The sequence below is a fragment of the Heterocephalus glaber genome, unplaced genomic scaffold (genome assembly GCF_053883595.1).
Source record: "Heterocephalus glaber isolate CG9 unplaced genomic scaffold, H.glaber_assembly_v1.0 deba00001733, whole genome shotgun sequence".
Taxonomy (NCBI): domain Eukaryota; kingdom Metazoa; phylum Chordata; class Mammalia; order Rodentia; family Bathyergidae; genus Heterocephalus; species Heterocephalus glaber.
The window spans coordinates 15,272,664-15,298,648 of NW_028258444.1; the positions used below are offsets into that span (position 1 = coordinate 15,272,664).

General features: G+C 38.2%; 1 protein-coding gene across 4 annotated transcripts in view; it reads right to left on the reverse strand.

Moving 5' to 3' along the window:
- Positions 1 to 25,877, reverse strand: part of Scaf11 (SR-related CTD associated factor 11) — an 82,127-nt gene extending 56,250 nt beyond the window's left edge. Inside the window, exon 1 of one of the 4 annotated variants that reach the window (XM_087200066.1) lies at positions 25,688 to 25,877. Coding sequence is in view for 3 of the 4 variants with exons in the window: in XM_087200067.1 (XP_087056193.1) it covers positions 15,738 to 15,836 (99 nt within the window). In the remaining variant the exon portion in view is untranslated. Of the gene's footprint in view, positions 1 to 15,737; positions 15,893 to 25,687 lie in introns of those variants that run through there. The other 3 variants (XM_087200067.1, XM_087200065.1, XM_087200064.1) reach the window with 3 other exon arrangements.
- Positions 25,878 to 25,985: the final 108 nt, after the last annotated feature.

Genomic DNA, 25,985 nt, shown 5'->3' on the forward strand with positions numbered 1-25,985 from the left:
TAGGATATCCCCTGAGGTATTATGACCTGAGCAACTAGAATGATGATGTTGCTCAAACAGATTACTATTTACAGTATCAGGGGTCAAACACAGGTCCTTGCACTTGTGGGACAGGCGGCAGAACCACTGAGCTAAATTCCCAGACCTCAAACAGATTACTATTTCAAAAAGAAAATTTCAAATAGTTATGTTACTCTCTTTGCTACTCACATAGAAAAAAAAAAAAAAAAAACAGGATAAATATTAACTGGGAACTTATTACAAATGAAGGATGATATCTCTGGCACCATACCTAGTGAAGCAGGATCTGAACTTAAGCTTTGCACACAATTCTCATGTACACTGAATACAGAAAAACACTGCTCTAGACAACTTCCCAACTTAGTTGGTTTTACACTCATATTGTTCTCCTGTATAATCTATAACTGAATATATTTTTTTACCTGGGGAAATTCACATCACTCTCTCATTACCTTAAATACTGATGATAAAAACTATTTACATTGCCGTTTATTCAATACGATTAAAAAGTCAATTTGAAAATTAACACAATATCTTTTTAAAAACCTAAGAAATTTTGAAATGTTACAGTCCCTTTAAACAGCTCATTAATTTTCTTTATAACTCATTAATTTATCATACAATATTTGATACTCTATGCTATTTTCACATTTTCTTTATTACCACTTAAAATTTATACTTTACAAAGTCTCATATCATAAAGTATGTATGTAACAGGTCTAGAGTCTTCAATAAAGTTAAAGACTACATTTCCTTATGTTAAAACTGCTTTATGTTGAGTCGCGCAGAAAACACCGAATCACCCTGCTGCAGACAGGCAGGTCTGCAGATGCTGTCTGAAGGTCGCCAGTCCCGCAGAAAAACACGAAATCAGCCCACATCCCTGCAGCAATCCACTGGATCCCCCCACCCCCGCTCATTTGCTCTCTTCTCTGTACAGCCACCTAGTTCCACACTACAAAGACGCAGAGGACACCGGACCACCAGACCACTGCGCTGGAGCTAATCAAGTTCTTAAGATTTAAACAATCTCTGCCCAGAGGTAGGGGCTTCTGAGGCACCATCCCACTGCTCCTGGTCCAGAGGAAGGGGCTTCCTGGCCTTCAAACATCCCGCCGCTCCCTGCCCAGAGGAAGGGGCTTTTGAGCCACCATCCCTACTGCTGCGCCCAACCCCTGGCCCACCTCTCCCAGCTCACAGGAGGTGAGCCACGCAGACCCCAACAGCACCCCTCCTGGCCCCCCAGTCGAAATGAGAAAACACGTAAATAAGTCTCAAAACCAGACTTCCAGATCACCTACAGCAACCCCAAAAGGAAATGAGATGGAACACTCTGATACTCAACCACCTGGACCCACTGAACTGGCAACAAAAGGGGATCTGGAAAAAAGGAAATCAGAAATAATTTCTCAGATAACAGGAGAAATTGTGCTCCTACTACAAGACATAATAAATCTAGAGAGGAGCTCAGAAACATGATGGAATCCCAACATAGGAAACAAATGGAATCCATAAACAGATACAAATAGATATCCAGGGGATGAAAAATTCCATTGAAAGTCTACACAGCAGAATGAGCCAACGTGAGGACAGAATTTCAGATATAGAAGATAAGATTGCAATTAATGAGCAGGAAAAGAAAAATTGCTTCGAAATTATAAGGGAACATGAGAAATTAATCCAGAAGCTGCTAGACGATGCAAAGAAGAATAACATAAGACTGATTGGAGTCAATGAAGAAACAGGAGAGAGTGCAGATGACATAAAAAAAACTCTTCGTGGAAGTAATGGCAGAAAACTTCCCAAGCAGGGGAAAAGAACTTGACGTACAGATAAGTGAGCCATATAGGACTCCAAATTGCCTTGATCAAAAAAATCTCATAGGCATATAATTGTTAAGATTCCAGAAACTCAACAGAAGAACAAAGTTCTCCAAGCAGTGAGAGAAAAGAAACAAATCACATACAAAGGAAAGCCCATCAGAATCACAGCAGACTTCTCAACACAAACCATCAAGGTAAGAAGAGCTTGGAGTGACATATTCCAAGCCCTAAAAGAAAACAGCCTCCAACCCAGATTGATGTACCCTGCAAAACTATCTTTCAAACTTGACACAGAAATAAGATACTTTCATGACAAAGAGCACCTCAGGAACTTTGTGAATACCAAACCAGCATTCTAAACAATTTTACACAATATCCTAAGAACAGGCATTGAGGATCACAACCCCAGGATGCAAAGCAGAATGAACCCATCTGGTATGACAAGAAATTAAATGTAAAGGGGGAGAACCCAACAAAAAGAAAAAGGCATGGCAATGATAAATCAATATGTTTCAGTTATAACCACCAATGTTAATGGTCTCAATTCACCAATCAAAAGAAATAGACTGGCAGAATGGGTCAAGAAGCAAAATTCAACAATATGCTGCATACAAGAAACACACTTAATTCAAAAGGAAACTCATGGACTGAAAGTTAAAGGATGGAAAACAATACTCCATACCACAGGAACCCAAAAAAAAACAGGAGTAGCTATCCTCTTTGCAGATCAAGTAGATTTCAAACCCACAATGATTAAGGGAGAAGAAGGACACTACATCCTTGTAAAGGGAACAATCCAAGAGGAAGAGATGACAATCATAAATATCTATGCACCAAACACTAGTGCACCCAACTATATAAAACAAATACTAATGGACATGAAAAGTCATATATGCACTAATACAATTGTAGTGGGGGACCTCAACACCCCACTGTCACAAATACATAGATCAACTAGACAAAAACTAAATAATGAAATACTAAAACTCAATCGAACTCTTGAACAAATGAACTTAACAGATGTTTACAGAGTCTTCCACCCCACAAAATCAGAATTCACATTCTTCTCAGGTGCATATGGGTCATTCTCCAAAACAGACCACATACTCACACAGAGAACATGTTTCAGTGCAAAGGAATTGAAGTTAGCCCCTGTACATTATGACCATAGTGTGATGAAATTGGAGATCCATAGCAAAAGAAACTCAAAAAATTTCATAAACATGTGGAAATTGAACAACACACTTCTGAATAACCAATGGGTGATGCAGGAAATTAAAGAAGAAATCAGACAGTTCCTTCACTTAAATGACAATGACAATACAACATACCGGAATCTATGGGACACAATGACAGCAGTCTTACGAGGGAAATTCATAGCAGTGAATACGCATATTAGGAAAACAGAACAAGTCCAATTAAACAACCTGATGCTGAACCTCAAGCTTCCAGAAAAAGAAGAGGAGGACAACCCCAAAGCTCATACAAGGGAGGAAATTAAAAAGATCAGAGGAGAAATCAATGCAATAGTGAGTAAGAGAATGATACAAAAAAAATCAATGAAGCCAAGAGTTGGTTCTTCAAAAGAATCAACAAAATTGACAAACCCTTAGGGTGAAATTACAACAGACCCAGCAGAAATCCAGAGGATCATCAATACCTACTTCCAGAACCTATACGCCAATAAGATGGACAACACAGAAGAAATGGACAGATTCCTAGACACATAAGCATTAACAAAGTTGAATGAAGACCTAAAAATTCTAAACAACGAAATATCAACCATTGAAATTGAAAACGTAATAAAAAACTTAACAATTAAGAAAAGCCCAGGCCCTGATGGCTTCACTGCTGAATTCTACAAGACATATACAGAGGAACTACTGCCACTACTGTTTAAACTCTTCAATGAAATTGAAAGGGAAGCAATACTCCCAAATGCATTCCTGGAAGCAAGCATCACCTTGATCCCCAAAGCAGAGAAAGACCCAACTGAAAAGGAGAACTATAGGCCAATCTCACTGATGGGCATAGATGCAAAAATCCTTAATAAGATAATGGCAAACAGAATGCAGGAGATCATCAAGAAGATCATACACCCTGATCAAGTGGGATTCATCCCAGGGACGCAGGGATGGTTCAATATATGCAAATCAATCAATGCAATACACTATATCAATAGAGGCAAGGACAAAAACCATATGATTATCTCCATAGACGCAGAAAAAGCATTTGACAAAATCCAACATGCATTTATGATAAAAACCCTACAAAAAATTGGAATAGATGGTCTCTACCTCAACTGATAACAGACATCTATGAAAAACCAACAGCCAATATCATACTAAATTATCAAAAAGTGAAATCCTTCACACTAAAATCAGGAGCAAGACAAGCATGTCCACTATCACCACTCTTGTTCAATGTAGTTCTGGAAACACGAGCCACGGCAATTAGACAAGAGAAAGAAATAAAAGGAATAAAGATAGGTAATGAAGAAATCAAATTGTCATTATTAGCAGATGACATGATACTCTATATAGAAGACCCCAAGAACTCCACCAAAAGTCTTCTAGACTTAATAATCAAATTCAGTCAAGTAGCTGGTTACAAGGTCAACACACAAAAATCAATAGCTTTCCTCTACACCAATGACAGACTCACTGAGAGAGAAATAGGGCAAATAATTCCTTTCACAATAGCATCCAAAAAACTGAAATACCTAGGAATCAACCTAACGAAAGAAATCAAAGACCTCTTCTCTGAAAACTATGGCACTCTGAAAAGAGAGATTGAAGATGCTATCAGAAAATGGACAGACATCCCCTCCTCCTGGGTAGGAAGGATTAATATAGTGAAAATGGCCATACTTCCAAAACTGCTATATAGATTCAATGCAATTCCAATTGAGATCCCAGCAGCATGCTTCACAGACCTTGAGAAAACAATCCAAAAATTCATTTGGAACAAGAAGAGACCCAGAATAGCAAAAGCAATTCTAGGTAACAGAGACATGGCAGGGGGAATCACAATCCCCAACCTGCAATTATACTACCAAGTTACTGTGAAAAAAACAGCTTGGTACTTGCAAAGAAACAAACTTGAGGACCAGTAGAACAGATTAGAAGATGCAGAAACAAGGCCAGGCACACTCAGCCATCGTATCTTCGAGAAAGGAGCCAAACACCCTCATTGGAGGAAAGATACCCTCTTTAATAAATGGTGCTGGAAAAATTGGGTTTCAACTTGCCAAAGATTAAAACTAGACCTATATCTCTCACCATGCACTAAACTAAAATCGAAATGGATTAAACATCTAAATATTAAAATAGAAACTCTGAACCAGTTGGAACAGAGGTTAGGTAGAACTCTTAAAGACATCATTGTAGGAAAAAATTTTATGAACAAAACCTCAGTTGCCCGTGAACTAGCACAAACAATCAACAGTGGGATCTCTTATTAAAAAGCTTCTTCTGCACACCAAGAGAAACCACTAGCACTGTGAAGAGACAACCCACAATGTGGGAAAAAAATCTTCACCTGCTTTTCCTCAGACAAAGGTCTACTATCTCGAATCTATAAAGAACTTAAAAAGATCAGACCTCCCAAATTTAAAGGCCCAATCTGAAAATAGGCACCTGAAATGAACAGACATTTCTCAGAGAAGGAAGTAGAAATAGCAAATAACTACATGAAAAAATGTTCAACATCACTGGTCATTCAAGGGATGCAAATGAAAACAATGCTGAGATTCCACCTCACCCCAGAAAGAATGGCTGCTATCATGAAATCAACCAAATAACAAATGCTGGTGGGGCTGTGGGGAAAGAGGAACCCTGCTCCACTGCTGGTGGGAGTGTAGACTGGTGCACGCACTGTGGAAATCAGTATGGAGATACCTCACAGAACTAGGACTGGAAGTCCCATTTGACCCCACTATTCCACTGCTGGGGATCTTCCCCAAAGAATTAAAAGAATCATACCACAGTGATATATGTGCGCCCATGTTCATAGCAGCACAGTTTGTAATAGCTAAAACTTGGAAACAGCCCAAATGCCCATCAACTGGAGACTGGATAAAGAAAATGTGGTTTTTTTATAAAATGGAGTACTACTCAGCCATAAAAAATGAGAAATTGGAGACGTTTATAGCTACATGGACGCACAATGAGGTGATACTCTTAAGTGAAATAAATAGGACACACATGTATAAACACCAAATAGTTTCTCTGGTGTGAGAAACTGAAAGTGTAAATAAGGACTAAAATGTATAATAGGTAATGTGAAATAGGAAGAAAAGGGTCAAAGGGGAAGGAAATGGGAGCGGTACGGGAAAGGAAGGAAGGGTATGGAATTAACATGAGAAAATGGAAAAATAGGAACAAAATCTTTTTTTTTTATTAAATTCTTTTCTTGCTATATTGTAGGTATACAACACAATTACATTTCTCATTGGGAATTGTACCTGTACATAATGCATCTTGGTTCTCATTTTTTCCCCATTCCTAGCCCTCCCTTCACGTCCTCCACCCTTCCCTATTTACAAAGACTTTATTTCCCTTTTTTCCATTTCTCAGCATTTTTCCTTTCCCTTCTTTCCTTTCCCCTGCCCCTCCCACTACCCCTACCCCTTTGGACCTTTTCTTTCTGTGTTACATTTTCGATTATTCATTCTAATCATTAGTACATTTTAGGTATACAATATAATGACATTCATCCTTGGAAATTTGCACCTTTACATAGTCACCCTTGGTTCTTATTTTTCACCCTTGCCCAGCCCTCCCTTCAACCCCTCCATTCCTCCCTATTTACAAAGATTTTGTTCCTATTTTTCTATTTTCTCATATTAATCCCATTTCCTTCTATCCTTTCCTCTAGCCCTCCCACTTCCTTCCCCTTTGCCCATTTTCTTCCTATTTCACATGACCTATTATACATTTAGTCCTTATTTACACTTTCAGTTTCTCACACCAGAGAAACTATTCGGTATGTACACATGCATGTCCTATTTATTTCACTTAAGAGTATCGACTCAATGTACATCCACTTAGCTATAAATGTCTCTAATTTCTCATTTTTTATAGCTGAGTAATACTCCATTTTATAAAAAAAAACCCACATTTTCTTCATCCAGTCTCCAGTTGATAGGCATTTGGGCTGTTTCCAAGTTTTAGCTATTACAAACTGTGCTATGAACATGGGTGCCCATATATCACTGTGGTATGCTTCTTTTAATTCTTTAGGGAAGATCCCCAGCAGTGGAACAGTGGGGTCAAATGGGACTTCCAGTCCTAGTTCTGTGAGGTATCTCCATACTGATTTCCACAGTGCGTGCACCAGTCTACACTCCCACCAGCAGTGGAGCAGGGTTCCTCTTTCCCCACAGCCCCACCAGCATTTGTTATTTGGTTGATTTCATGATAGCAGCCATTCTTTCTGGGGTGAGGTGGAATCTCAGCATTGTTTTCATTTGCATCCCTTGAATGACCAGTGATGTTGAACATTTTTTCATGTAGTTATTTGCTATTTCTACTTCCTTCTCTGAGAAATGTCTGTTCATTTCAGGTGCCTATTTTCAGATTGGGCCTTTAAATTTGGGAGGTCTGATCTTTTTAAGTTCTTTATAGATTCGAGATAGTAGACCTTTGTCTGAGGAAAAGCAGGTGAAGATTTTTTTCCCACATTGTGGGTTGTCTCTTCACAGTGCTAGTGGTTTCTCTTGGTGTGCAGAAGAAGCTTTTTAATAAGAGATCCCACTGTTGATTGTTTGTGCTAGTTCACGGGCAACTGAGGTTTTGTTCATAAAATTTTTTCCTACAATGATGTCTTTAAGAGTTCTACCTAACCTCTGTTCCAACTGGTTCAGAGTTTCTATTTTAATATTTAGATGTTTAATCCATTTCGATTTTAGTTTAGTGCATGGTGAGAGATATAGGTCTAGTTTTAATCTTTGGCAAGTTGAAACCCAATTTTTCCAGCACCATTTATTAAAGAGGGTATCTTTCCTCCAATGAGGGTGTTTGGCTCCTTTCTCGAAGATACGATGGCTGAGTGTGCCTGGCCTTGTTTCTGCATCTTCTAATCTGTTCTACTGGTCCTCAAGTTTGTTTCTTTGCAAGTACCAAGCTGTTTTTTTCACAGTAACTTGGTAGTATAATTGCAGGTTGGGGATTGTGATTCCCCCTGCCATGTCTCTGTTACCTAGAATTGCTTTTGCTATTCTGGGTCTCTTCTTGTTCCAAATGAATTTTTGGATTGTTTTCTCAAGGTCTGTGAAGCATGCTGCTGGGATCTCAATTGGAATTGCATTGAATCTATATAGCAGTTTTGGAAGTATGGCCATTTTCACTATATTAATCCTTCCTACCCAGGAGGAGGGGATGTCTGTCCATTTTCTGATAGCATCTTCAATCTCTCTTTTCAGAGTGCCATAGTTTTCAGAGAAGAGGTCTTTGATTTCTTTCGTTAGGTTGATTCCTAGGTATTTCAGTTTTTTGGATGCTATTGTGAAAGGAATTATTTGCCCTATTTCTCTCTCAGTGAGTCTGTCATTGGTGTAGAGGAAAGCTATTGATTTTTGTGTGTTGACCTTGTAACCAGCTACTTGACTGAATTTGGTTATTAAGTCTAGAAGACTTTTGGTGGAGTTCTTGGGGTCTTCTATATAGAGTATCATGTCATCTGCTAATAATGACAATTTAACTTCTTCATTTCCTATCTTTATTCCTTTTATTTCTTTCTCTTGTCTAACTGCCATGGCTCATGTTTCCAGAACTACATTGAACAAGAGTGGTGATAGTGGACATGCTTGTCTTGCTCCTGATTTTAGTGTGAAGGATTTCACTTTTTGATAATTTAGTATGATATTGGCTGTTGGTTTTTCATAGATGTCTGTTATCAGTTGAGGTAGAGACCATCTATTCCAATTTTTTGTAGGGTTTTTATCATAAATGCATGTTGGATTTTGTCAAATGCTTTTTCTGCGTCTATGGAGATAATCATATGGTTTTTGTCCTTGCCTCTATTGATATAGTGTATTGCACTGATTGATTTGCATATATTGAACCATCCCTGCGTCCCTGGGATGAATCCCACTTGATCAGGGTGTATGATCTTCTTGATGATCTTCTGCATTCTGTTTGCCATTATCTTATTAAGGATTTTTGTAGTTCTCTTTTTCGGTTGGGGCTTTCTCCGCTTTGGGGATCAAGGTGATGCTTGCTTCCAGGAATGAATTTGGGAGTATTGCTTCCCTTTCAATTTCATTGAAGAGTTTAAACAGTAGTGGCAGCAGTTCTTCTCTAAATGTCTTGTAGAATTCAGCAGTGAAGCCATCAGGGCCCAGGCTTTTCTTAGTTGATAAGTTTTTAATTACATTTTCAATTTCACTGGTTGATATTGGGTTGTTCAGAATTTTTAGGTCTTCTTCATTCAACTTTGATAATTCATATGTATCTAGGAATCTGTCCTTTTCTTCTGTGTTGTCCACCTTATTGGCGTATAGGTTCTGGAAGCAGGTATTGATGATCCTGTGGATTTCTACTGCGTCTGTTGTCATTTGACCCTTTTCATTCCTAATTGCATGGATTTGGGCCTTTTCTTTCCTTTTTCTGACAAGGTTGGCTAAAGGTTTGTCAATTTTGTTGATTCTTTCAAAGAACCAACTCTTGGCTTCATTGATTTTTTGTATCATTCTCTCAGTCTCCATTGCATTGATTTCTCCTCTGATGTTTATAATTTCCTCCCTTGTATGAGCTTTGGGGTTGTCCTGCTCTTCTTTTTCTAGATGCTTGAGGTTCAGCATCAGGTTGTTTAATTGGACTCGTTCTGTTTTCCTAATATGCGTATTCACTGCTATGAATTTCCCTCGTAAGACTGCTGTCATTGTGTCCCATAGATTCCGGTATGTTGTATTGTCATTGTCATTTAAGTGAAGGAACTGTCTGATTTCTTCTTTAATTTCCTGCATCACCCATTGGTTATTCAGAAGTGTGTTGTTCAATTTCCACGTGTTTATGAAAGTTTTTGAGTTTCTTTTGCTATGGATCTCCAATTTCATTGCACTATGGTCTGATAATATACAGGGGATAACTTCAATTCCTTTGCACTTACTTAAACATGATCTATGTGTGACTATGTGGTCTATTTTGTAGAATGACCCATATGCACCTGAGAAGAATGTGTATTCTGATTTTGTGGGGTGGAAGACTCTGTAAGCATCTGTTAAGTTCATTTGTTCAATGAGTTTTAGTATTTCATTTTTTAGTTTTTGTCTAGTTGATCTATGTATTTGTGACAGTGGGGTGTTGAGGTCCCCCACTACAATTGTATTAGTGCATATATGACTTTTCATGTCCATTAGTATTTGTTTTATACTGTTGGGTGCACTAGTGTTTGGTGCATAGATATTTATGACTGTCATCTCTTCCTCTTGGATTCTTCCCTTTACTAGGATGTAGTGTCCTTCTTTGTCTCTCTTCATCAGTGTTGGTTTGAAATCTACTTGATCTGCCAAGAGGATAGCTACTCCTACTTTTTTTTGGATTCCAGTGGCATGGAGTATTGTTTTCCACCCTTTAACTTTCAGTCTGTGAGTTTCCTTTTGAATTGTGTTTCTTGTATGCAGCATATTGTTGGATTTTGCTACTTGACCCATTCTGCCAATCTATTTCTTTTGATTGGTGACTATTAATTGAGATTATTAACATTGATGCATATAACTGAAACATATTAACTTGTCATTGCCATGACTTTTTCTTTTTATTGGGTTCTTCCCCTTTACATTTAATTTCTTGTCATGACAGATGGGTTCATTCTGCTTTGCTTCTTGGGGTTGTGATCCTCAATGTCTGTTCCTAGGATATTGTGTAAAATTCTTTGGAGTGCTAGTTTGGTATTCACGAAGTTCCTAAGATGCTCTTTGCCATGAAAGTATCTTATTTCTCCATCAAGTTTGAAAGATAGTTTTGCATGGTACATCAACCTGGGTTGGAGGCTGTTTTCTTTTAGGGCTTGGAATATGTCACTCCAAGCTCTTCTTGCCTTGATGGTTTGTGTTGAGAAGTCTGCTGTGATTCTGATGGGCTTTCCTTTGTATGTGATTTGTTTCTTTTCTCTCACTGCTTGGAGAACTTTGTTCTTCTGTTGTGTTTCTGGAATCTTAACAATTATATGCCTATGTGTAGATTTTTTTTGATCAAGGCTATTTGGAGTCCTATATGCCTCACTTATCTGTATGTCAAGCTCTTTCCCCCTGCTTGGGAAGTTTTCTGCCATTATTTCTCTGAAGAGATTTTTTATGTCATCTGCACTCTCTCCTGTTTCTTCATTGAGCCCAATCAGTCTTATGTTATTCTTCTTTGCATCATCTAGCAGCTGCTGGATTGATTTCTCATGTTCCCTTATAATTTTGAAGCAATGTTTCTTTTCCTGGTCACTAATTGCAATCTTATCTTCTATATCTGAAATTCTGTCCTCACATTGGCTCATTCTGCTGTGTAGACTTTCAATGGAGTTTTTCATCTCCTGGAAATCTATTTGCATCTGTTTTATGGATTCCATTTGTTTCCTATGTTGGGATTCCATCATGTTCCTGAGCTCCTCTCTAGATTTATTAATCATGTCTTGCACTAGGAGCACAATTTCTCCTGTTACCTGAGAAATTATTTCTGATTTTATTTTTTCCAGATCCCCTTTTTTTGCCAGTTCAGTGGGTCCAGGTGGTTGAGTATCAGAGTGTTCCATCTCATTTCCTTTTGGGGTTGCTGTAGATGATCTGGAAGTCTGGTTTTGAGACTTATTTACATGTTTTCTTATTTCGACTGGGGCGGGGGGCTGTTAGCGCCTCCACGGATTACCTCCTCTGAGTTGGGAGAGGTGGGACAGGGGCCGGGAGCAGCGGTAGGGATGGTGACCCGAAAGCCCTTTCCTGTGGGCTGGGAGCAGCGGGAGGGATGGTGGCCGGGAAGCCCCTTCCTCAGGACCAGGAGCAGTGGGATGGCGGCTCAGAAGCCCCTACCTCTGGGCCGGGAGCGGTAGGAGGGATGGTGGCCCGGAAGCCCCTTCCTCTGGGCCAGGAGCAGCGGGAGGGATGGTGACCGAGAAGCCCCTTCCTCTGGACCAGGAACAGTGGGATGGTGGCTCAGAAGGCCCTACCTCTGGGCTGGGAGCAGCGGGACTCAGTACCTTGATCTGGTGGTCTGGTGTCCTTGGCATCTTTGTATTGTGGAACCGTGTGGCTGCTTGTCTGTGGAGGGATGATTCGGCATCTTCCCCCAGGAAAAAAATCTTTGTAAATAGGGAGGAATGGAGGGGTTGTAGGAAGGGCTGGGTCAGGGTGAAAAATAACAACCAAGAGAGTATGTAAAGGTGCAAATTTCCAATGATGAATGTCATTATATTGTATACCTAAACTGTACCAATGATTAGAATGAATAATTGATAATGCAAAACAGGAAGAAAATGTCCAAAGGAGTAGGGGTAGTGGGAGGGGCAGGGTAAAGGAAAGAAGGGAAAGAAAAAATGATGAGAAATGGAAATAAAGTCTCTGTAAATAGGGAAAGGTGGAGGGGGTGAAGGGAGAGCTAGGAATGGGGAAAAAATAAGAACCAAGATGCATCATGTAAAGGTACAAGTTTCCAATGAGAAATGTAATTTGTCTTGTATACCTAAAATGTACCAATAAAAGAATTTTTAAAAAAACAAACAAAAAACCGCTTTATGTTTAAAAACTGCTTAAGCATTCCCAGTTTTTAGAAGTTGTTTTCTTCTTCCTGAATATAACCTGCTTCCATTCTTTTTTATACCATAAAGTAACTGCCATGTTACCTTTTTTGTCTTTAAACTGAGTCTTAGGATTTCACTACTTTTTTAGATTTTTCTCTCTTCACAAGTTTCAGTTTAACAACTTATAAACTTGTAACTTATTTATATTTACCTGTTTTATCTCCTTGGACTCCAGTTTCCAGGACAAGAAACCAGGTTTTTAAACACCAGCCTTGCATTCAATTCAGTAACAAAAACATAATAACTATTGGTCCTAGCCAATAATATATGGTCAATAAAAGATATAAACACTAAGCTATGGGCAAGCCAGACTATTTTTTTGTGGTTATGAGTTAGGCATATCCTTATGCTGAGTTATTAACTATTTATGGCTCTAATTACCTCAGTCACATTCTAGCTTGACTACTTATTATTTCTACTACCAAGTTGTAGAATTATCTGTAAGTGAATTTCAGTGGTCCTAAATATACTTCCAACAATTTTCAAAAAATAGATTTTCGTTCAAATTTTTTGTAGACTCTGCTTAGTTTTGATGTTAACTTAAAAATTTCAATCTCTAGGGTCTTTTCCCAGGCTTTACTTTTGTACGTATCTTTTAGTCTGTTACACCCAATAATGTTACACCCAACAATGATCTATCTGCCTGCTCCTTTTCATTATACACTGTTTCTGTTACATCCTGAAATATTCCAAATATGTTCACTTAACAGTTTGTAAAGAATGGCCTAATTTTAAAATTGTATAAGCAGTCATTAAAGTTTGGAATTTGAAAAACCACAAAAAACAAACAAAAAAACCCACTGAAACTACAAATATATTCAGAAAAGTGCTTGTTTTCCAAGCAGCAGTCACTGATAAACAATCTTGTATATTGTTTCTTAGCATATCACTTCAAACTATGCTCTATGACTAACAATTTAATTACTGAAGTAATTTAATTTTAAAAGATTAAAATGAATAAAAATGCAACATTTTCAAAGTGAAAAGCAAGCCCGAAAAAAATCTCAGGCAAAAAGTACAAATTGATCTGAAAACAATACTTTTTGCAAAGATAATATAATCATTAAAAATTAAGAGTTCAGGAAAAGTATTCTAAAACAGAAGCTAATTTCCCTGTACTGTATCCTTCATTTTTACAGCAGCATCTTTTCAACAAGACTTGCACTGTTACATATGGCAAGACCATATGTATGTTGAAAAAGGAAAAAAAAGAAAATGTATAATCAACAAACCACATCAAACTATAATCACAAAGAGATTCAAGTTGCCATTTATTCTAAAAGATAAAAAACGAGATCAGGAAGTTCCAATTCTGGGTATCACAGAGTAAACATGCTTTTGTTGAAAGCACTGAATGAAACTATAAAACCCAAACAGAATGAATGGAATAGCTATGTGAGGACTTAGAAGTAAATAATAGCAGGTAGGTTGGGGAAGAAACCAGCTTATCAAACTGGCAGTGCCTTTATCATCTTTTTCCTTATCCAAAAACCCTTGGCCTGGGCAATGAGGGTGCTAAGAAAATCCCTCTGTCCAAGGAATGAGAAGAGGTCTCCTACAGCTCACAAAGAAAAAAACTGCTCCCTTTTTTCTGTATCATGCCCCAGTCTCCAAGCAATCCTGTAGTGGTGGTAGTGGCAACAATGGCACCAGCAAGAACCTAACAACACTGAAGGAGATGAACCACACTCACATACTGAGGACAGACTTTACTGATTTTTTTTTTTTCTGTCTTCCTATCACTTGGACATAGACTCAGTTATGGAAAGGAGTAAATGAAGAGTAAGCTTTCTAACTAGAGAACCAAAAAGACCTTAGGGATCCAGAAAACATTATGGATATAACAGAGAAGAAAAACTTGAGAAAGTAATGGTTAAGCTGTCTGAAACTCCTAGTTCACCCCTGAAATGAACATATATGTGGATTTACCTCAATCAGCATACTACAGATTCTCAAAACTAGAGTGAGATAAACCCCCATGTGAGTCACATTCTGGTTCCTGGGGAGTGCACTCACTGAAACTATCGAAAGAAACCAAGATGACACCGATGTCAGAACAGTGAGTGAATTATCTATGTGAATCATCTAACAGAGAGACAAAGATTTTTAAATCAGGTATTAAAAGGCTCCAACAAGTATGGGCAAATATTCTTAACAGAAACAGTTTTAAATCATAGCCAAGAAATAGAACATATAAAGAACCACCAATGAAAATGTTAAAACTGAAAAATGCAATGTGATATATAAAAAACAGACTATATAAAATCAATGGCAGAATGGAAATGAGAGTATAGAGAAGTAACGTATTTGAAGACAGACCAATGAAAATTATTCATTCTGAACAACACTGGAAAAAATGTTGAAGAAAAAAAAAGGTTTTAGAGGTCTCTAAGGTTTTGGGGACCTCTAAGACAAGACCAAAACCCTAACATTCATGCCCAAAGAGAGGAAACTAATAGCACTGGCAGTACAGTAAAGGAGAAAAAGAATAAATAATAGCAATGTCTGGCAACTATTCAAAATCTGGTTTAATAAATAAGCACAAACTTCTACAGATTGAAAAACTCATAAACAATGGAGCTATACCTAGACACATAGTCAAATTGCTGAAAATTAGGGGGGAAAAAAGCAGCTGAGGGAAAAAAATAACGTATTACTTGTGAGGAGAACGGGAGGTCTGAATAATTTGAATGACTAGTGATTTCTCATCAGAAACTACACAAGCCAGAAGGAGTAGAACAAGATCCTTAAAGAGTCAAATAGAAAATAACTGTAAAGTTTATATGAAATAAAAAGACATTCTCAATTGAAGGAAAATGTTAATTTTTTACCAGCTCTAAAAGAACTGCTGAATGAAGGTCTTCAGTCAGAGGAAAGAGAATGGAATGACAAAAGAGCAAGAGAAATGGTTAAGTATCCAGGTAAATACAATTAACTGTTCTCATCTTGAATTCCTTAAAAATGTTTGGCAATTAAAAGAAAATGTTAATATTGTCTGATAATATGTAGGTGTAATTCAAGGCAATGACAACACAAAGGCAGAAAGGGAAAGGGACCTTCACAGTGGTAAAGTCTCTATATTTTCACTTGAGCTCATAAAATACTTACTCTGAAATGGGCATTTAGCTCAGTGGTGCCCACACCTGCCTTGGAAGCGCAAGGTCCTGAGTTCAATCCCCAGTACCAAAAAACAAAACAAACAAACATATAGTGAACATAAAATACTTACTCTAAGTACACTGAAAATTTAAGCAGATATACTATAATCCCTAGAGCTATCACTTAATAAGTAGTCAAAACCACAATAAAACTAAATATTAAAAAAAGTTCAAATATCCAAAGAAAAAGGTTACAGAAGAATAGTAACAAAGAACAGAAAATAAAATGGTAGTTCTAAATCCAAGCATATTAATAGCTAAAATATGGAAGATGCAGCAAAAAGTATTACATTAAACTATTTATATCAGAAAACAAAGGTCTCATCCACCTGAACTTCTACCTTAAGAAACTAGAGAAAGAGCTGGGCGTGGTGGCTCAAGCCTGTAATTTCAGCATTTGGGAGGCTGAGGCAAGAGGATCTCTGCAAGTTTGAGGCCAGCCTGGGCTACATAGTGAGATCCTGTCTCAAAAACCAAAACCAAAATTAAAAAAAATTTAAAAATTTTTTAAAAACCTAGAGAAAGGGCTGGGGATGTAGCTCACAGGTATAGCGGTTGCTTCGCATGAGTGATGTCCTGGGTTCCATCCCCACAACAGAGATGAAAAGGAAAGGGGTTATATAAATACATACATATATATACACACACAGACCATGCAGAAATAAAGAAATAGCCAAACATGACAGCGCATGCATGCAATCTCAGCAATTGGGAAGGGAGGCCAGAGGACTGATTGCCAGCCTGGGCTACACAGCAAGTTCAAGGCTAGCCTGAACCACAGAGCAAGACCTTGTCCCAAACAAACAAACAATAGAAATCACTAAAAATTGAAAACAAAAATGAGTAAAACTAAATCACTTTTTAAAACGACCAGTATGATTTAAAATTCTACGAAGACCGATAAAGTAAATAAACTGCATAGTCCTACAACAATATTTAAGAAAACTGAATTTATACTTAAAAGCCTTCCAGAAAAGAAACCTCCAACCCCACGTAATTCACCCCTGGTGAATTATAAATATTTAAGAAGAAATAATGTAACACCAAATCAACACAGTCTTTTCCCCAAGATATGGAAGATGACCACTTCCCAACTCATTTTATGAGTCTAGCATTACCTTAACACCAACACAAGACAAAGATCACAGAAAAGTTATAATACTAGGCTTGATCAAATTAATAAATTTATGATACATTCAACCATATAAGAGGAAACCACACAGCAGTAAAAAAGAACAAATGGATATTTCACTCTACCTCTTGAAGTCTTAAAAAGCACTGAATGGAAAAAAACAATCTCAAAAACTTATATATCATATAACTGCATTTATATGACATTCTTTTTTTTTTTTTTTTTTTTTGAGACAGAGTCTAACTGTGTAGCTCAGGCTGGCCTTGAACTCACTATGCTGTCCAAGCTGGCTTTGAACTCATGTCAATCCTCCTGCCTCAGCCTCCTGAGTGTTGGGACTACAAGCATGCAACACCATCTCCACCTTATATGACATTCTTGAGTCAAAACTACAGTTGACCAATTTGTCAGCAATAACTTGAGTTACAAGAAACTTAGGAGTTTAAAAATACCATGAGGGAGTTTTGGGGCACACAACCATTCCAAACCCTGACTGTGGTGGTGGGGGTAACAAAAATCAAAGACATGTATTAAAATTCAGATATACCCAAAAAAGGTCAATTCTATTGTATATTAGTCATAAATTTTTTAATGTTAAGACTAACATGAGGAAGAAATTATGGACTATAATAAAATTAACATTTTCAGCAAAGGTACTTTTTCACTGACATCTTCATAGTTTCAGTCTTTCAGTGGTTTCAATTATCAGGAACACACAGAGCTGATCCAAATTATAACTCCACAGGCATTTAAATTCTCTGTCTTTAGTTTCTACATTTGCTAGAACATGGAAAGCTTCTAGAGACAACATCTCTGGAGGGAGCACTTCCTAGCATGCACAAGGCCCTGGGTTCAATCCCCAGCACGGCAAAACAACAACACAGGCATAATTTAACAAGTTCTAAAAGTTATAGATCAGTTCCTAGCCCCTAGTGTGAGTACAGTTTTGCATTCACTACAGCTGGCTCTCAAAATAGGTTATACTCTATAGCAAAAATATATCAATAATTCAGTAATGTATTTTTAAAAGGACATGTACAACAGTTCCTAAAAAGAATATGCTATAGTGAATTAAAGTTGTCTTATCTGAAAGAGTTTTTCGTAAGATTTTCCAGTGAATGACAGCTTACAAATTTTGTAAGTTATTAATATTTATTCTCCATTAGAAGAGCTGATTTTCAGACCATAGGGCAATGAAGTTAGAAATCAAGACCAAAAAAAAAAAAAGAAAATATGTAAATATTTGGAAACTAAATGACACACTCTCAAATTGACAATGGGTTAGAAAAGAAATTAAGGAAAAAGTAAAGCAGTTTCTAGAGCTAAATGATAATGCCAGTACAACATAGCGGGACTTATGGAACACAATGAAAGCAGTCCTAAGACAGAATACTGTGAATGCCCCCATCACACACACAAAAAAAGAGCCCAAACAGCCTACTGACGCACTTTAAAGTCCTAGAAAAACAACAAAAATCCAAACCCAAAGCTAGTACGAGGAAGGCAAATAAAGAACAGAGCAGAAATCAATAACTTTGAGGAAAAAAAGAATGAAGTACACTTAGTTGTTTCAAACAATAAACAAAATAAACACTTAGCCAACCTACCAAAAAAAAAAAGAAGAAAATAAGACCCACATAAATGGAATCAGAAATGAAACAGATGATAGTAACAACCACTTCAAAAACCTGTAAGCCAATAAACTGGGGAATTCAGAAATGGATAGATTCTGGGCTGGGGATTTAACTCAGTGGCACCGTGCCTGCCCCACAAGCACAAGGTTGTGAGTTTGATCCCTGGTACCAAAAAAAAAAAGAAATGGATAAATTCCTAGATACATTACCAAAACTAAAACAAGATTTAAAAACCTAGAATAATCCAGTAACAGATAATGACATTGAAATACTAATATAAAAAAAAAACTACCAAAAGAAAAGCCCAGGTTTGGATGGGTTCATTGATGAATTACATAAAAACTTCAGGGAAACTGTTAACACCAACATTCCTCAAGCTTTTTAATGAAAATGAAAGGGAAGAAGTGAGTACTCCCCAAGTCATCCCTGGAAAATACCAATACCTTGACTCCAAAACCAGACAAGTATCCAAGCAAAAAAAGGGAACACAGATCAATCTCTTACAGGAACAAACACAAAAATTGTCAACAGGATATTGCAAACAATGCAACAAATCATCAAAAAGACCCAAGTAGGCTTCATCGCAGGGATGCAGAGATGCTTCAACAAACACAAATCAAAAAATGTAATGCACTAAACAGAAGAACAAAAAAAATCACATAATCCTCTCTATAGACAACACAGAAAGCATCTAACAAAAACCATCCATTCATGATAAAAACCCTAAAGAAAACAGGTACAGAGGATCTTATCTCAATGTGATTAAAAGCCATTATGACAAACAACAGACCAACATCGTATTTAATGGCAAAAATCTGAAAGCTTCTGGTGTAATAATCTTTTACAAAAAGGGGTGTCTGTATGCTGCTATTTTAGCTCTTAAGTCAGTAAGCAAGATGTCAATGTTGGAGACAGTGAGCAAGCCAATAGTGAGATAATGGACTCAAGCAGTAAGGCTACAGATCCCCCACGTTGAGTTATCTCAGAGTCAGAGTTAAAAGTGTGTCCTGACACAGGAGATTGGAACCTGAGTTTAAAAAAGGGTAAGCCAAGCCTGGCTGCCCACATCTGTACTCCCAGAATTCTGGGAGGCTTGCAGGAGGATGGCAAGTTACAGCTCACTCTGGGAAACTTAGTGATTTAGGGAGATTCTGTCTCAAAATAAAATAAAAAGCTGAGCTGAAGATGTAGCTCAATGTGTAGGCCATGGGCTCAATTCCCAGTACTAAAGGGGAAAAAAATGTTCAAAAGAGAGAGAGAGAGAGAGAGAGAGAGAGAGAGAGAGAGAGAAAGGCAGCAGCAGTGGCAATGACAATTGAAAATTGGCTACACAGAGAATATAATAAAATAAGCATAATAAAAAAGGTAATAGGTAAGTTTCTCCCTGTTAAAAGCAAGTTGTAGGGGCTGGGGATTTAGCTCAGTGGTTCCGACGCCTGCCTCACAAGCACAAGAACCCAAGTTTGATCTCCAGTACCAAAAGAAAAGGAAGTTGTAAATTTAGGGCAAAAATTAGAACAAATCTATGGACTGAAACATAATGAATAAATGCACTGCCCAAATCTTGGTTTCTAAATACTTTTCTGCACTTAAAGGATCCATTTCTTGGAGGGATGGTTGATTCCTGGGCTGTGGCAGGGAAAGTACAGTACAAGGTAATCTTGGTACATATTCTTGTGAAAAAAAAGTAGGAAAATGCTCAATGCAAGTGAAAAGAAAGCAGCAATTAGCTTGAAGGGCTTTCAATGCCCAAAGCCAGGACAGTTTGAGAATATATAACAGGGGCTATTTTTAAGTCTCAAAATAATTCCCCACAAAATTAATTACTAAAGGGGGGGGGGGCCTTCCAGTAAAGCATCTTGAGAACTTAATCATAATCAAATGAACAAAGTGCCTATGTTCACTACTGAGATGAACAAATTATACTGTGACAGTATGCAATGAGAAAAACACATTACTACTGTCCAAGGTACACAATCTGAACCCAATTTTAAGAAAATCTAAGGCAAACCCAAATTAAGAAAGAGATAGTTAAAACAAAACTTGTAAATTTTAAAAAGTACTAAGGTCATGAAAGTCAAGGTAAAACATTGTCCTAGCATAAAGGAATCTAAAAAGACTTTACAGTCAAATGTAACATAGAATTCTGAATTCTTTTGTTACAAAAGAAATCATTATGGAAACTGGCAAAATTTGATGAGGTCTAAGAATATAGATGGTAGTAATACATCTTGGCTGATTTCCTGATTTTGATGGTAATATTATTAGTTGTTTACCAGAAAGCCCTGTCCTTGTATTTGTTTGAAGTGATAAGATTACATCTGCAACTTAATCTCAAATGATTCAGAAAAAAAAGTACTTGAAATCTTGAGGTTTTTTAAAGTTACCTACAAAATTCATTTATAGCATCTAAATCTAGCATGCAATCAAAGCAGTACTCTTTACAAATGAAGAACATGTATCTTTACCTCATATACGACTATTATTTGTGAGAGTCTCAATGACCTCTGATTCATAAGTATCTAGCAAGGTAAACCACTATTCAGTTACCCAGTTTCACTGGCCACATTTCAAGTGCTCCTAGTCACGTGCTGCTGTCAGCCATTGAATTGGACAGGGCAGACAGGATTTCCATCACTGCAAAAATGTCTGCTGGACAGCAATGACCTACAAATTGGGAAACCAACTGATAAAATTAACAAAGGCCAAAGAGTTACACAGATCCAGGTATAGAGATGTAGTAAGCACTCTGATAACAGCCATTTAACCTCTCCAGAGTCTCAAGTCTCATTTCTGCAAAACAGACCAATATAGCTAACACTGTAAGGCCACTAAAAAGATCAAATAAAATTTATGTAAAGTGTCTAAAACACAGTGGCTAATGCACAGTAAATATTTGATAAACATTAGCTCTCTTCTGTAAAATGGATTTCTTAAACTTTGATCTTAGTACTTTCAGTAGTACTAAGTACTACAGTAATTATGCAATTATAGGAGCACCAAAAAGGTCAATGACCTCCATGTTGTTATATCCAAAGAAAAATTTGACAGTTCTTACCTTATTCAACTCTTTCTACTGATTACAGGCCCCTTGAACCACGCTCTTCCTTTGGTTTCTGTAGCAACACATTTACCTTCTGCTTCTCTGACCTTCACAATATTGAGACCTAACAGTCTTCCAGTAAACTGTTTATGCTTGAGGCTATTGTGGTTCCATTCTAGGGTACCTTTTTTCAAAGATATTGTCTCTCCTAGGCAATTTCATCCTTTCTTATAGTTTCTCCAATTATCTATTTCCAGCCCATACTCCTCTGAATTTTAAAGCCATATATCTAATAGCCTACATAGAATTTTCACTTGAAAGCTCCAAAAGCACTTCAAACTCAGTATGAGAAAACCAAAAGGAGCCGGTCCTCACTTGGTACCAGCATCAGCCCAGCTACATAAACCTGGAGTCATTTTTGAAATTTCTCTCCTGTACCTACAATCTATTGATTGAGGCCCATTAATCACAAATCTCATCCACTTAGCCCATCTCCACAATTCTTAACCTAATTCAAGCTATCCCCATCTCTTCCAGACTGTCAAAAGGCTTCCAACCTTCAAGATCCACCCTTGCTTGCTGACTCCCCTCCTTTTAATATGTGTCACAGTATCCTAGTTCTACCTACTGAAACTACTAAAAATAAGTCTAATGTGGCTTTTAAATTACATTTTTAATAATAAGATAGTTATACCACTCTACTCTTAGCTAAGCATCCTTAGTTCCTTCTATATTTTGACAAATTAGTTTTTAGGCCACAAATTGCCTTTAAAAATATGTATCCTTTTCCTGAATATGGTCCACACATAGTGATGCAACAAACTAAGACATCATCTAAAGTTTCAAACCACAATTACTAGTTTTGTTTTGTTTTTTTTTGAGGTAGGGTCTGCCTTTGTAGTTCAAGCTGGCCCTGAACTCACTATGTAGCCCAGGCTGGCCTCAAACTCACAGCAATCCTCCTGCCTCAGCCTCCCGAGTGCTGAGATCACAAGCGTGTGTCACTATGCCCAGCTCACAATTACTAGTTTTAATGTTTATAGCTAAAAGCATATTAATCTATTAAATATTTAATAAGTACCCCCTACATGCCAGCCATTGTTCAGATGTTTAGGGATAAAAGTGACAAAATGACAAACCCTGTTTTCACAAAAGTTGCATTAGTATGAAGAAGTAGAATAAACAAGTTAGTAAAATAAATAGTATTATGTTGGAACATGATAAAATGATACGGAGAAAAATGACATAAAATGGTTAAGAAAATTTTTTTTAAAAGAATAAGAAATGTAGGGAGACAACTGTTGTTTTATAGAGAAGATCTCAGCAACACAGTAGAAATGTGACTGGAGAAAGAGTAAGGAGCTGGAATCAGAAAAGAGACAACACAGAACCTTGTAAGCCAAAATAACGTCTATGATTTGGGAAGTGACATGAATTTCTTAGGATCACTTTGGCAATTGAGTGTTAAAGACTACAATCAGCAAAGGTCACAGTGATTTTATAGGAAGTTATTTTGCAAATAAGTGTTCACATTTTATATTGAATTATGTGCCACAACTTTAAAAAATGAAAAGTTAAGTCTTGGAAACATACAGCGATACTGGAATATTTTAACTCTGGGCTCTACTCAATGTTACTAGTCAGCTCATTGTTCAAAAGCAAGGCTATTTATTCTTTTATTTTTTTGGTACCGGGGATTGAATTTGGGTCCTTGCACTTGTGAAGCAGGCAGCAGAATCAGTGAGCTAAATCCCCCGCCCAAGACTATTTATTCTTAAGATACAAGGCTATTTATTCTTAAGAAAGAGAATGTTATGAATTTGTGTTTTAAGTTTCTTCCTTTTACTGGGCAAAGTAAGTCAAGATCCCATTTACATCACTGAAAGAGAAGAGCAGATGCTGGAAGAACTTGCTAATGGAAAGTTACAATGAAAATTATTCTATGACTGACTTTCTAAATTTTGTTTGTTTGTTTGTTTTTGGTACCGGAGATCCAACTCAGGTCCTTGTGCTTGCGAGGCAAGCAGCAGAACCACTGAGCTAAATCCCCAGCAACTTTATTGCTTTTATGGCTATGACTGTCTCGTAATATACCTAAAAAGTACAGTATTGAGTTGATGGATAGTATAACGTTGTACTTTCTTATTACTAGAGGCTACTGATGAGGAATCAACAGCATTGTGTAACCACCCTGATTCAATCTACCTTTAAAGATTAACAGCACAAGTTTTCAAGAAAATTTCCTAGGGATTAGTTAGTATTAACCCCTTTGGGTTTAGTACTTTGGGTTAGTTTGGATCTTAAATTGAATCTCATCACACATGAAGATAGTACAGGTAAAAAAAAAAAAATTCTCCTTAAAATTTCCTCCATGACACCTTTTCAAGGAGCATAACATTACTCTTTCCCTTTGACATACTAAAGAATGTCTTCACAGCAAGAGCAGTCACAGTAAACAAACATTCTAATTTTACCCCACTGAAATCTTAAAATGTATTCAAAGTTCTCAGTCAAAAAAGTCACTGTCACTACAAAACTGACTGCAAATCTATTTGCAAGCACCAAAAATTTTTACAGCTTAAGTGTAGCTACACCAAGAATTGCTAGTTTTTTAAAACACAACATAAAAGAAATTCAGATTATCTTTAATACACCATTTTTTTTAAAGTTTCAAAATTTCACTTCTCCTGCTCAGTTAAATCAACAAAAACAAAAGGCCTGCAAATTGTTTCATACAGGTTTTGTCCAATAGCAGAAGAGTAAAAATGATTAAGCCAAGTCTGAAAAAGCAGAAAAAAAGCCAAGGCTCTGGAAAGAGACTTGATTACATGTTGAAATTTAAATAATACTGAAATTACCGGTAAGATACAGAAACCCATAGTTATTTAAGAATGTATTTCAGGGCTGGGGAAGTAAGTGGCTCAGTGGTAGTTCATTTGCCCAGCATGCTCAAGGTCCTGGGTTCAATCCTACCAATAGAAAAAAAAATTATTGTTTTCAATATTCTGCTGCTGAGGTATGTAGTTATATGCATTAGTTAACTTTTGCTTTAAAACGAGAAAATAATACATTATTTGATAGGGTTTTCCCAAAACTCAGAAGAAATTCCCAAACTCGGATAAATAGATCATCCACTAGCCAAAGCGTCACATTAGAATTATTTTCATCCGTTTTGCTGAAAAATCTTAATTCTCTGGTAGTTTAAAGATGTTAGTCAAAATGTAATTCAAAATGAATAACACTCAGCCGGTAGACACTAGAATACGGTTCAGAAATATACTGGGGTGTATTTTTCAAATTCAAGATTTGAATCTGTGTTTTCATCAAGTTTTCTAAATCAAGGGTCTTTTAAAGCAATTTTTCAAAATACGTAGGGGGGGGCAAGACCGCCAGGTACGTGTAAGAAATCTCTTAAATGGCTCAAAAAGAGGCGACTAATGAGGCTTAATTTAGACCCCCGGCCCTTTGGTTGTCAGCCCAAGCAGGAGATTTTAAAAGATGAAGTGGGAAGGAGAAGGAGTATTTTTGAAGTTCAGGACACGGGTAAAAGGCTGATATTCAGAAGCTCCGGATGTTCTCTATTCGCACACTCGAGAGGTCACGGCAGAGCAAAGTTTGGTTTCACAAGCAGGTTTAGACGCTGGCGACAAAAGCAAAGACTCCTTAGCAAAGTAGACCCGGGGCCGGGAGCGCCGGAGCTCAGCACCCGACACGTCCGGCTGCTGACCGGTTGTCTGGCCGTTCGCACCACCGGGAAGCCCCTCGAGCGGGGACGGAAATCGCCTGCCCGGCAGCAGGGGCCGCTTAGGCCACAGGGAGGAAATGGGACGGGGCGCGACAGCCGGCAGCGGCGGCCAGAGCGGGGCCTCCCTCGCGAGCGCAGAGGGCCTCCGGGCTGCAGCCTCGCCCGCCGGAGAGCGGCCCCAACTTTCCCACCAGCGCAGGACGCTGCCTGGGCCGCCCGAGATCCCCAAACTTTGTCGGGCCTGCGATCACTGGGCCGGCTCCCCTACTCGGTGCCGGGCCCGGGCCCCAGCTCGCCAGGCAGCCGCCAAACCCACCCACCCCGCCCCGGGCCGGCCCGTGTTTACCTCAGGCCGAGGTCGAGGCGCTCGCTCCCCTGGCGGTGGCCCCACCGCAGCAAGCTCGGGCTCCGTCACTCCAACGCCAAGTTCCGCAACATGGACTTCCCCGTCCGCTCAGAGGTATCCGGAGACGCAGGGTCGGCGGGCCGGGTCGCAGCCAGCGGCCAAGCAGAGAGCCGACCCGAACTGCGCTGCTCCGCGCGGCTTGCGCCACCGCTGCTCCCCCTCCCCCGCCTTGTCTGGCCTCCTCCCTCCCAGCCGCACTCATCCCCCTCCCCCTCCCCGCGCGGCTCAGCCGCGCCGC